Source organism: Thalassophryne amazonica, chromosome 9, assembly GCF_902500255.1.
Source record: "Thalassophryne amazonica chromosome 9, fThaAma1.1, whole genome shotgun sequence".
Lineage (NCBI taxonomy): Eukaryota > Metazoa > Chordata > Actinopteri > Batrachoidiformes > Batrachoididae > Thalassophryne > Thalassophryne amazonica.
In genome coordinates, this window is record NC_047111.1 from 92,638,895 (window position 1) to 92,652,212 (window position 13,318).

The 13,318-nt window shown below is 39.2% G+C and overlaps 1 protein-coding gene across 1 annotated transcript in view; it reads left to right on the forward strand.

Moving 5' to 3' along the window:
• Window positions 1–13,318, forward strand: part of LOC117517662 (unconventional myosin-XVIIIa-like) — a 218,386-nt gene that overhangs the window by 179,534 nt on the left and 25,534 nt on the right. Inside the window, 3 exon segments of the mRNA XM_034178771.1 lie at window positions 5,941–6,078; window positions 10,549–10,734; window positions 12,100–12,239. Coding sequence (XP_034034662.1) covers window positions 5,941–6,078; window positions 10,549–10,734; window positions 12,100–12,239 — 464 coding nt within the window.

Sequence of the window (13,318 nt, forward strand, 5' to 3'; positions counted from 1 at the left end):
ATACCTAAATACAAATAATGAAAACCAACGATCAACTGAGTCCAGACGGGCTTCGAACCGCCTGTCGTTCACTCCACCAGAAACGCCTCTGACTCCCCAAACAAGTTATAACCCTTTCAAAAAAAAAAAAACATTAGCCCAAACAATTTTTTTTTTTTTTTTTTTTTTTGTGTATTATTTTGCCTGTCCCAGAACACCTGGAGAGACGTCACCACTATTTTTCTTGACGCTTATATGACGGGGCAATATAGCGGCTTCAGCTCGTCCGAGCTGCATGGGCTCATCTGCAAGAGGAGCCAGAGGTCCCGTCGGAGGAGTCTCAGTGGGGCGAAGAAGAGGCAGCCTAGATCTGTGTCGGGGAAAGCCCCGAGACGAAAAAACCCGTTCTGATGGCCACCCTCTCTCACGTCCACGCTCCTTTATCCGATCATCTAGACGAATCACCAAAGATATTAGCTCATCTAAATCGTTTGGTTCGTCATGGACTAAAATCAAATCAAATCAAATCAATTTAATTTATATAGTGCCAAATCACAACAAACAGTCGCCCCAAGGCGCTTTATATTGTAAGGCAAAAGCCATACAATAATTACAGAAAAACCCCAACGGTCAAAACGACCCCCTATGAGCAAGCACTTGGCGACAGTGGGAAGGAAAAACTCCCTTTTAACAGGAAGAAACCTCCAGCAGAACCAGGCCCAGGGAGGGGCAGTCCTCTGCTGGGACTGGTTGGGGCTGAGGGAGAGAACCAGGAAAAAGACATGCTGTGGAGGGGAGCAGAGATCACTAATGATTAAATGCAGAGTGGTGCATACAGAGCAAAAAGAGGTGAATAAAAAGAAACAGTGCATCATGGGAACCCCCCAGCAGTCTAAGTCTATAGCAGCATAACTAAGGGATGGTTCAGGGTCACCTGATCCAACCCTAACTATAAGCTTTAGCAAAAAGGAAAGTTTTAAGCCTAATCTTAAAAGTAGAGAGGGTGTCTGTCTCCCTGATCTGAATTGGGAGCTGGTTCCACAGGAGAGGAGCCTGAAAGCTGAAGGCTCTGCCTCCCATTCTACTCTTACAAACCCTAGGAACTACAAGTAAGCCTGCAGTCTGAGAGCGAAGCGCTCTATTGGGGTGATATGGTACTACGAGGTCCCTAAGATAAGATGGGACCTGATTATTCAAAACCTTATAAGTAAGAAAAAGAATTTTAAATTCTATTCTAGAATTAACAGGAAGCCAATGAAGAGAGGCCAATATGGGTGAGATATGCTCTCTCCTTCTAGTCCCCGTTAGTACTCTAGCTGCAGCATTTTGAATTAACTGAAGGCTTTTTAGGACTACTAGCTCGTCTTTTAATGGATCATTTAAACCATCCACAAACACTCCACTTAATGCTGTGGCATTCCAACCGGACTGAGCAGAAACAATTCGGAAATCCACAGAATAATCCTCCACACTCCGCCTCCCCTGCCTGAGATTCAGCAACCGTTGGGCAACGGTATAAGCAAAAACCAGAAAACATTGTATCAAAAATGGAGCACAGGCTTCAACGTTTCCCGCATAAGGCTCCGGACGACAAATAATCAGTTCGGAAGCCGAATCTCTGGGTGACGGAGTTATCTGCACTGGTATCGATGGTGCCGCAGCTGGAGCAGCAGGAAGCAGAACGGCTTGCACTGCAAGCTCAATAATGCGGGCATCTGTTTGTTTAGTTTGGTTTGTGAGATGCTGTAATTGCTCCCATATTTTCTCCAAGTGTTCTTGAACTCTTTCGGCAAACGGAACCGCCTCTGCCGCGGGGTCCATTATGGAATGGCCGGGAACTACTGTTATGTGTCGACGCAGGTTGAGGAGCGGACCTGCGTCTGACGGAACCCAGCGCTAAAACAACCAGAAAGCGCTTCCAATAACAAAACAGTTTTATTTTTCCCCCTTCTGTGCAATACAAAGTGTACAAACGTAAAACTGCGTCAGTCTGGCGGAGTGAAGGATGGCACGCTCTCCAGCGCCCAAAAGGATCGAAGCCCGGCGCTTCTGGACCCACGTTCACCGCCAACCCCCCAGACGAACACGACAAACTGACTCTCTGATGTGTGCTGACAGCATGTGTCCCTCACCCGTCCTCCTTCACAGGCACGATGTGTCAAACCCAGGCGCGGTCCTCAGCGTCTCACAAACGAACATCACAAGGTCGAGTTCCCGGCAATTCTGCTTGAATCACACATGGCTTAAATGCAGAACGCCATCTCATTATCTGCTTCAGCTGACAGTCTTTAAGGTTGCACGTGAGCACCATCCACAGGTGCTGCACATTACGTTGATGAGGGTGAAGGACTCTTCTGCCAGCACCTTCTCCACAGACAATAAATCAGTTTGCATACCACCTGGAGAGCAAAGAAAAGAAACAAAGACCATTTGACGATATGGTTTCTAAAATATGGCACAACATCCATGTTGGTTTATATGTTTGATGGACAGACTGATGGAAGATACAAAAACTTGCAGTATGTGGCCAGTTTTATCAGGTCGGTGAGTTTATTCCATTTGTATGTCAATCATGCAATCAAAATATTTGAATGAAAACAGCATGTGTTTGCTGATTTGGTTGCTAAAGTGGTTACATGTGACTTTGGTCCATGCTAAGGAGTGAGCATTTAAAATATCCCAGAATTTTCACATTGAGATATTTTCCCATGATATGGAGCCCTTCGGTGACATTGGTGAAGAAAATAATACGGTGTGACCATGAGTTGTTTATTGCATGGCCATGAATCTATAAAGTGTGGGAAGGTAGCAAATGAACTGTGGCCATGTCTTAATATTATGTAGCCACAAAACATAATTTGTCACAGTCATGTCATCTATACCTCTGAGACACTCACTTACACATCGTAAACTCTGAAATCTATATGACAACTTAGATGGAGAAGTCTCTATTTCTTCCTCATATTACATTGCTGAAATACATACAGTACATCTATGATTAATATTCTTTCATTACGGCATTAAAAAATAGTACCTAATTATGCTGTAATCATTCATATTCATTGTACATTCATGTACAACCCCATTACCTCTATGATGATTTTAAAATTGTAATAATAATAATAATAATAATAATAATAATAATAATGACTTAAGGGGAAAATCATACTTTGACTTGATTTTTAAAAAAAATAAAATTTTTAAAATCTGGCTGATACTTCATGCATATTGTGTATGATTATACACAAACCGTATATATATATATATATATATATATATATGTTTGTGCCGATCTGATATTTCAATATATCAGTTTGATATTGGTTAAATTTACTGGATTCCATATCAGATTTTTTTTTTTTTATTGATCTGAGTCATCCATTGTACATTTGAGTCATGTTATTGGCTATTTGCGTGTTCCTTTAGTGAAGGTGAATAATTGTTTCACAGTTTGAGTTGAAGTATTGTTACATGGCTAAATTAACAAATTTTAATCAAACAAATGTATTTATGAACAGATTAGTTGTTTTGAGAAAGGGTAAAAGCTGTTGGATTGGTATCAGCAAATAGTGAAGGCTCCAGGATCAGTATCATATCGGACTTGAAAACGTAGTATTATGACATCCTGAAATAGATGTACATTAGATTAGATTAGATAGAATTTTAGTGATCCCTCAGGGAAATTGAGGTTCCAGCAACACTGTATAGCTGCACACAGGTTAAGAAGCACACAGAGTATCAAAAGTGAAAGTAAAAAAAGTAGTTTGCAAATATACAGTACATATACATACACATAAAAATACACAATTTGAATACAGTTACACAATATAAATACCAGACATACTGATCAATACTGGTTTACATGGTACTTATAATAATATTTCTTCCCACCAATGTCACCAGGGGACCTGGGACCATGATGATCTTCTGTGATATCACAATATCAATATTGTACCCCACATTTTCAAAGTTTCCAGTATTGATGACATATCTCATATTATGTGTTGATGTGCGATATTCACAAATGAGTCAACTCACTGTTTTTCTGCTGACAGTTGAAGAAATGTGTTACATTTACAGTCACATGTCACACTTACAGTAGCTTTTACATAATGCAAGCGAAAGCCAAAGGTCCTCATTTCTGAAAGCACATGTAAATAATGATCTCAGTCACCAATCAGCAATCACATCAGATACTAATATCCAGAGAGGATTTTGACATTGTATTGAATGCAATTTTTTTAAAGCTCTAGATTCTATTTATTTATATATTTATGGATTGTGATTCATTTTGTTTTAGTGATTGGGTTGCCTCAGTGATTTGGGTGGAGATATGGACTCATGTGACAAAAAGGTTAATGCGCCTGATTAGGGCCCATGGTGATAATAACGCTTTTAAGTATTTCTGTTGTCGAATGTGTATGAATTATTTATACATGTCCATTTTCTCTTATAAACCCCTGCCTGTGCACACATTTGATACACAATAAACTAATAAGCTGCATGTCTTCAGCAGAATCCATTTTAAATGCAACTGAAGCCGAGCACTTTTGTGGTCCCTGCAGAGCCTGGTTGTGTTTTTCGTCTGCTCACCTGCCAAAGCTTTGGTCCACTAGGTCACGTGCAAGGACCACCCTTCAGAATGGTTTGGCTTCAGTAGAGACACGGTGTAGGCTGTAAGGCATTGTTAAGTCCTGCCACAGAAGACAGTGATAGCATCTAAAGCGCCTGACCTTGAAGTGGTTATCTCATCCCCAGGAGGAGCGAAATCTGCCTTCTTTAGTGATATCAAAGGAGAACTCCAAATCCTGCTTGTCTCAGATGCAAATGCTCTCATTAGGTGCCATGCTTCCTTCTGTTGTTATTGTTGTTGTCTCTGTCCCTTTTATCAGTCCCTTGTAAAAGATGGGGCTGGGGGAAGAACATGTTTTGTGTGAAACTCACATCCTTCTTTAAATCTTGTGAAATCACACTGATCATGTGCTACTCAGCCTGAATCACATTTCTGACCATTTGTGGCTTTTCTGGAGCTTTTTTTTAAATTCAGTCTGTATGTATAATATATGCACATACAGTCGGGTCCATAAGTATTTGGACAGTGACATAATTCTGCCGGTTTTGCCTCTTGAAACAATCAATATGTAATTGAAGTGCACACTACAGGCTTTTGTGGCAAAACAGAGAAAAATTGCATGTTGTAGGGTTTCTGCAAACACAGCCACAGAAGCCTGTAACCCCTTCATGGTTGTCATGGTGTCTTGGTGGCTTCCCTCACCATTGTTCTTCTTGCACTGTCACTCAGTTTTTGAGAAGCGTTTACTCCAGGCAAATTCATCGCACAGTACTATAATGTTTGTATTTCTGAATTACTGACGTAAATGACGTCCAAGACATATTCAGAGACTTGGAAGTGTTCATGTAGCTCATCCCTGTCTTGTCTAAAGAAAACTGGCTACACGAAAATTCAGTAGGCCGGTATGTCTTCTATAATACATTCCAATTCTAAGGTAGAACTCTAGGAGTGTATACTAAGGTATATCTAAATATCTAAAATAGAAGAGTAGAATAGAGCAGAGTAGAGCCACTTAGGTGCCTGGTCTTGAGAACCAGGGATGGTAGGTTGAAAAGCTTTTTTTTAAAATCCCATAGGAACTCTCCTTACCCACCTACGCGACTCGAGAAAATTACTTAAAAATTACTGTAATTAATTAATTAACATTTGTAATTCATTAAAAATTACATGATTACGGTAGTGTGATATTTTTCTGAAAGCCCTTGAAATACTGAAACTTTAAACTACAAGTACATCTTAAGTGTTATATTTTATAATACCATTGTGATGGTGATCAAAGGTAAAATTTCAGTCACGATCACTGGCTAACTACTTATGAGCTTGACTCTGACAATATTGATTGAATCTGATAACGAAGAGCCAAAAGTGAGCCTGTGCTTTTTCTCCAGCTTCACTCACTGCAGACCCAGCTGGAGTTTCAAGAACAATCCATGGTGGAAAAGTCTTTAGTGAGCCGTCAAGAGGCCAAAATCCGTGAGCTGGAGACCAAACTAGAATATGAGAGGACGCAGATTAAACGCTTGGAGGTGAGATCGTATTTTCTTGCTTGTAAAAGGGAAAACCAACAATGTCTTGTGAATATATGAATGCAAATAAAGTTTTCAGCTGTTACATGAAGTGAGGCTCCATCTGTGACTTTTTGGATGATGCTGTGATCTTTGTGGGATCCATGGATATCCCGATTGCAGCACTTGAGAAGCTTTGTGGGTACTTATTGTGTCTGGGTTTGCAGTTGTCCTGGATCAAGACTAAAGTGCCATATTTACAGTGTTTTATCTTGATGGTCACATTCATGTCTAAGGGTCCTCAGCTTTTGGGATCAGGAGATGCCTGGGAAGATCTTATGAGGTCCCAAGACAAACGTCTTTAGTAATATTCATGCCTTTTCAAAAGAACACAGCTCCATGCCTTTAGGGTCCTGGTATGTCCTTCGTTGATGGAGGTTATGTTTTCACCTCTATTTGCTTGTTTGTCTGTTTGTTTCTGAACAGCCTGGAGCCCACAATTTTTCAGAAATTGTTCTGAATGTTTTACTAAACATTTATATTCTGATAGGCAATAACTGATTCAGTTTTCAAGGACATAGGTCAAAAGTCAAAGCCAGGAAAATCTTGGAAAATAGGAAAAAACCCTATATTTAACATTGAACGAATTTTCAAAAATTCATAACTTTGTCAAGAAAGATCAAATTTCTTTCATATTTGAGAGTGTTATGTAGGATGGTATCCTTTATCAACTGACAAGGTTTGATCCAGATGTGATCTAGATTACAGATTTTGTGGGCATTTAAATTTAACATTGAAAACCCCATTTAATGTATATTTTACATTATATCTGAATCAAATGTGCCCCAATCACTCTCATATTTGAAAGTGAGGTACAGACTGGCACTCACTATCACCTGACAAATTCGGATTTGGTCCGGATTGTGGATTTGGTGGACATTTGAATTTAATATTGAAAAGCCCATTTGGTGTACATTTTGCATTATATTTCTCAAAGTGCCTCAGTCACTGTCATTTTTCTCTTATGGATTTACCTACATCATCAAAATTGGATGGAGGAGGTTCCAATTTTATGCCTGTTTGTCTGTCTTCCAGTTATCAGTTGGAAACCAAGTGCCAAAAAGCAATGAAAAATTGTGCATACCAGAGATAACCGATGTTCAGTGAAAATTATGTTTAAAAAATTCAGAAACCAAAAAAGTTGAACAAACAAAACAAAACCTGACAACACCACAGAAAAGCTTTGATTCACGTGCATGGATTAAATACATACTCCTGACATTTGATCACATCTACAACCCCTGGCAATAATTATGGAATCACCGGCCTCAGAGGATGTTCATTCAGTTGTTTAATTTTGTAGAAAAAAAGGAGATCACAGACATGACACAAAACTAAAGTCATTTCAAATGGCAACTTTCTGGCTTTAAGAAACACTATAAGAAATCAAGAAAAAAAATTGTGGCAGTCAGTAACGGTTACTTTTTTAGACCAAGCAGAGGGAAAAAAATATGGACTCACTCAATTCTGAGGAATAAATTATGGAATCACCCTGTACATTTTCATCCCCAAAACTAACACCTGCATCAAATCAGATCTGCTTGTTAGTCTGCATCTAAAAAGGAGTGATCACACCTTGGAGAGCTGTTGCACCAAGTGGACTGACATGAATCATGGCTCCAACACGAGAGATGTCAATTGAAACAAAGGAGAGGATTATCAAACTCTTAAAAGAGGGTAAATCATCACGCAGTGTTGCAAAAGATGTTGGTTGTTCACAGTCAGCTGTGTCTAAACTCTGGACCAAATACAAACAACATGGGAAGGTTGTTAAAGGCAAACATACTGGTAGACCAAGGAAGACATCAAAGCGTCAAGACAGAAAACTTAAAGCAATATGTCTCAAAAATCGAAAATGCACAACAAAACAAATGAGGAACGAATGGGAGGAAACTGGAGCCAACGTCTGTGACCGAACTGTAATAAACCGCCTAAAGGAAATGGGATTACTTGGGGCAACTGTTTGTTGTGATTTGGTGCTATATAAATAAAATTGATTGATTGATTGATACAGAAAAGCTAAACGAAAGCCATCATTAACACCTAAACAGAAAAAAAACAAGGTTACAATGGGCTAAGGAAAAGCAATCGTGAACTGTGGATGACTGGATGAAAGTCATATTCAGTGATGAATCTTGAATCTGCATTGGGCAAGGTGATGATGCTGGAACTTTTGTTTGGTGCCGTTCCAGTGAGATTTATAAAGATGACTGCCTGAAGAGAACATGTAAATTTCCACAGTCATTGATGATATGGGGCTGCATGTCAGGTAAATGCACTGGGGAGATAGCTGTCATTACATCATCAATAAATGCACAAGTTTATGTTGATTTTTGGACACTTTCCTTATCCCATCAATTGAAAGGATGTTTTGGGATGATGAAATCATTTTTCAAGATGATAATGCATCTTGCCATGGAGCAAAAACTGTGAAAACATTCCTTGCAAAAAGACACATAGGGTCAATGTCATGGCCTGCAAATAGTCCGGATCTTAATCCAATTGAAAATCTTTGGTGGAAGTTGAAGAAAATGGTCCATGACAAGGCTCCAACCTGCAAAGCTGATCTGGCAACAGCAATCAGAGAAAGTTGGAGCCAGATTGATGAAGAGTACTGTTTGTCACTCATTAAGTCCATGCCTCAGAGACTGCAAGCTGTTATAAAAGCCAGAGGTGGTGCAACAAAATACTAATGATGTGTTGGAGCATTCTTTTGTTTTTCATGATTCCATAATTTTTTCCTCAGAATTGAGTGATTCCATATTTTTTTCCCTCTGCTTGGTCTAAAAAAGTAACCGTTACTGCTGACTGCCACAATTTTTTTTCCTGATTTCTTATAGTGTTTCTTAAAGCCAGAAAGTTGCCATTTGAAATGACTTTAGTTTTGTGTCATGTCTGTGAGCTGCTTTTTTCTACAAAATTAAACAACTGAATGAACATCCTCCGAGGCCGGTGATTCCATAATTTTTGCCAGGGGTTGTATTTTACCTTAGGAAAAGCCACAAAAACAGGACAGTGACATATAAAATTTTTTCCAAGGTAAAATGTTTGTGGAATTGGATGCTAGTGTTGGCGGAGGTTTGCGCTCTACGAGCGTGGTGCTCTAGTTTCTTATTGTGTTTCAAACAATGTCATTTTGTCTAATTTAGTTTTTGATCATGTCACCAAATTTATCCAGTTTTATATCCAATAGTTTGGAAGAGTTTTAAACCTCAAATCTACTCCTTATCCAGGTTTTTGCCAACACAGTATTTCCTCACATTTCAGAGGAAAAGAAATCAATCTTCTTTTAATACCAGCATGTGAGGAGTCGGAAGTGTGACATGACATCATTCTTAGTTTATAGTTTGCATGTAAAAATCGAGGAACAGATGCACATTTTACTGCATCGCCGTACTCGTAAAATCTTCAGAATGAGTGGTCTTGTTTTGAAACAACAGCTGCTCACACACACTATTGTGTCTTGGAAAAGTGTGTCACCAGTTTTTTTTCACAGTGTTTTTGTTCCCATTCTCTTGCAGTGTTGGTCATTACTCAACAAAATAATGTAATTACACATTACTCACTTAAAAAAAATGTAATACATTCCTTCTTTTCTCCCTATGGAAAGTACCTCATTGTATTATTACTTTTGCATACTCAGAAACAAACAAACAAATATATGACAAATACCTATTGTGCTATTGTTATTAAAAATGTGTGTGTATGTTCAATACAAATCAAATATTTATACACATTTTTACAGGTTAATACAATTAGGGATCCATAGCTGTGTTTATTTAACCATTTTTAGTTTCATAAACCATCATTAACCATCAGGCCATTGGAGTTTTACCCTTCCTTCAAATGTTCTTGGTCGTCGTCGTGAGAGTAAACAAAGTCATAGCTGGCCAGTCAAGGTCATGCTGTGTGTTGTTCAGGGGAATCTAGTAATGTTTGTGTACACTCTTAGGACTTGTTGTATGATTACTGAATTTAAAACTGTAATGCTCTACATTACTGTGTTACAGAAAAATGTAATGTGATTACAGTAAGGCGTTATGCCCAACACTGCTCCCATCCCATCTCAGCACCAGCACATGCTCCTGGAGCTGACCTTCTGGGTGTCCATGCCTTTACGGTCAAGAAAATAATCCAATCAATAAGTAAAATGTGTTTGAGCATAAAAAGAAATAATATTTGAGACATATACCAGTAGTATATTCTACAAGCCAAGTGTCATGTGGGCAAATGTACCAACAATCTGGTCAGAAAATGTAAAATATTGCAGAGTTAATGACATCTATTCCAGACCATTGAATTACTTTTGCATTACACTGCTACATTACAACCTCCTCAGCAAGAAGGAACAAACATTTTGGTAATAATTTGAGTTCAGAGACAGCTATTTGTTGATATGTAACCTTTAAGATCTACATGGTTCCTTCACAGAGCTTGGTGGGTCGTCTGAAAGAGAACCTTGAGAAAATGGCGGAAGAAAGAAACCAGTGCATTGCTGCTGAGAACAGGGAGAAGGATCAGAATAAACGAATGCAGAGGCAGATAAGAGACATTAAAGAAGAAATGGCAGAACTGTCCAAGAATGAGGCCGAGGCGAGCCGCAAGAAGCATGAGCTGGTGAGTCCATGGCTACGGGAGCCTCAGGTAAAGGTGCAAATAAAAGGTGGATAACAGGACAGCGCCTCAGAAGTGAAATCAAAACATGTCTATCACCCCTAGTGGATGGTTCCAGTACAGGACCTCTGTCAACCTGGTTACGTGATTCCAGGTAGTTGTTTGTTTGCGTTTTTGTCAACATGAGAACCTGAGAAGTTAGATGTTTGGCCAATTATTGCTTTTGTGCTCACAAGTCATGTCGTATCACAGTAATAGCTTGCTGGTTATACAATCTTAATTTTGGTGTCAAGACACAAGTTTCTATAGGTTTCAATGCAGAGGTCACCATTGCTGCTCCTGCTACAATCACAGCTGATTAATCAAGTCTGGTGTTTCCTCACACCTGACCCAACAGTTGCGTGGAGCAGGGAAAGTTGGAAAATATGTACAGTAGGTAATCCAGAGGGGTATTGTAGGTGAACCCTGACCTAGTGGAATGCTTTGTCAGAAACTGAAGGATTACCATGGTAATGATCAAAATTACAAAATTCACCCACTACTCAAACACCTCTTGCTGTATCTCAGGAACCAGTCAGGCTAGGGAGCAGATTTGAAGTTAAAATTACTTAGACACCCCAAGTTTCTATTTGATTGCATCCATTTTTCTTTAGGGCTCAGAATCCCTGTTATGACTTTTAATACCAATAAAACCACCCTTTCCTGGAAGTCAGTAACCACTCAGGTGAGAGAGCAGATTTTAGGCTTAAATTATTCAGAGACCCCAAGTTTCTCTTTGATCCCTTTTAACGTTTTTTTCCCCTCAATACATCTCGAAATTCCCCTTACAACCTTTTGACTCCAGTCAAATCACCTCTTGTTGTATCTCAGTCGTGACTCAGGCTAGAGAACAGATTTTAGGCATAAATTACTCAGAGACCCCAAGTTTCTCTTTGATCCCATTTAACATTTTTTTCCCTCGATATGTCTCGAAATTCCCCTTACAACCTTTTGACTCCAGTCAAATCAACTCTTCTTGTATCTCTGTCGTGACTCAGGCTGGATAACAGATTTTAGGCTTAAATTACTCAGAGACCTCAAGTTTTTGTTGGATCCAACTGAACATTTTTCCTTAAAAATTTGCAGAAAATTCCAGCTACAACATGAGATACCAAAAGTAAAACTGCACAGCCAGTCCAAAATTGTGCTTGAGGGTGGCTTGTGACATAAAAGGTCATGAACCGTCAGAAACACTTACCTTATTTTTTGCTTCATCTTTGCCCGGTGTACATCGCCTGTCTTTATTTACGCTTTATGTTTGAAATGCTTTCCTTGAGTGTTCCCAGAGGAGATAAGTGTGCAGTTTCTTTGCTGTTATCCGCCTATCAGGAGATGGACATTGAGAGCTTAGAGGCGGCCAATCAGAGTTTACAGGTGGACCTGAAGTTGGCCTTCAAGAGGATCGGGGACTTGCAGGCTGCCATTGAGGACGAGATTGAAAGTGATGACAATGAAGACCTAATCAACAGGTACGATGCATCCTCAATCTAAAAAGTACAATATTAGTATGTCCGCCAAGGATGTAATAAAATCACTGGCGTTCATTTATTTATTCGTCTGTCTGTGTGTCTTTTAGCAAGATCAAAGCTACTGCACGGATTTTGACAACATTTTCACCACATATAGATATTAGGCCACGGAAGACTCCATTAAATTTTGGAGGTGATCCAGATCCGGATTCTGGATCAAGTTTCACTTTATATAGGCTTTGAAAGATTACTGTCAGCAGGATTATGTCAAAACTACTGCACGGATTGTCACCACCTTTGCACCACAGATAGATATCAGGCTATGGAAGACACCATTAAATTTTGGAGGTGATCTGGATCTGGATCCTGATTCTGGATCAAGTTTCACTTTATATAGGCTTTAAAAGATTACTTTTAGCAGGATTATGTCAAAACTAGTGCACGGATTCTCACCAAATTTGCACCACAGACACATATTAGGCCATGGAAGATTCCACTGAATTTTGGAGGAGATCTGGATCAAGATTTGGATTCTGGATCAAGTTTCACATTATATAGGCTTTGAAAGATTACTGTTAGCAGGATTTTGTCAAACCTACTGCATGGATTCTCACCAAATTTGCACCACAGATAGATATTAGGCTATGGAAGACTCCATTAAATTTTGGAGGTGATCTGGATCTGGATCCAGATTCTGGATCAAGTTTTACATTATATAGGCTTTGAAGGATTACGTCAAAACTACTACACGGATTCTCACCAAATTTGTACCACAGACACATAGGCCATGGAAGACTTCATTAAATTTTGGAGGTGATCTGGATCCAGATCCAGATTCTCAATCAAGTTTTACATTATATAGGTTTGAAGGATTACGTCAAAACTACTTAACGGATTCTCACCAAATGTGCACCACAGATACATATTAGGGCATGGAAGATTTCACTGAATTTTGGAGGTGATCTGGATCTGAATTGGTGGACATGACAAATCTCAGGTTGCTCTTGTTTACTTTGCTCTCTAAATGTATAATCTGCTCACAGTGCAGTAAGCGATACCAAATAATGAAGGGTTTTCTC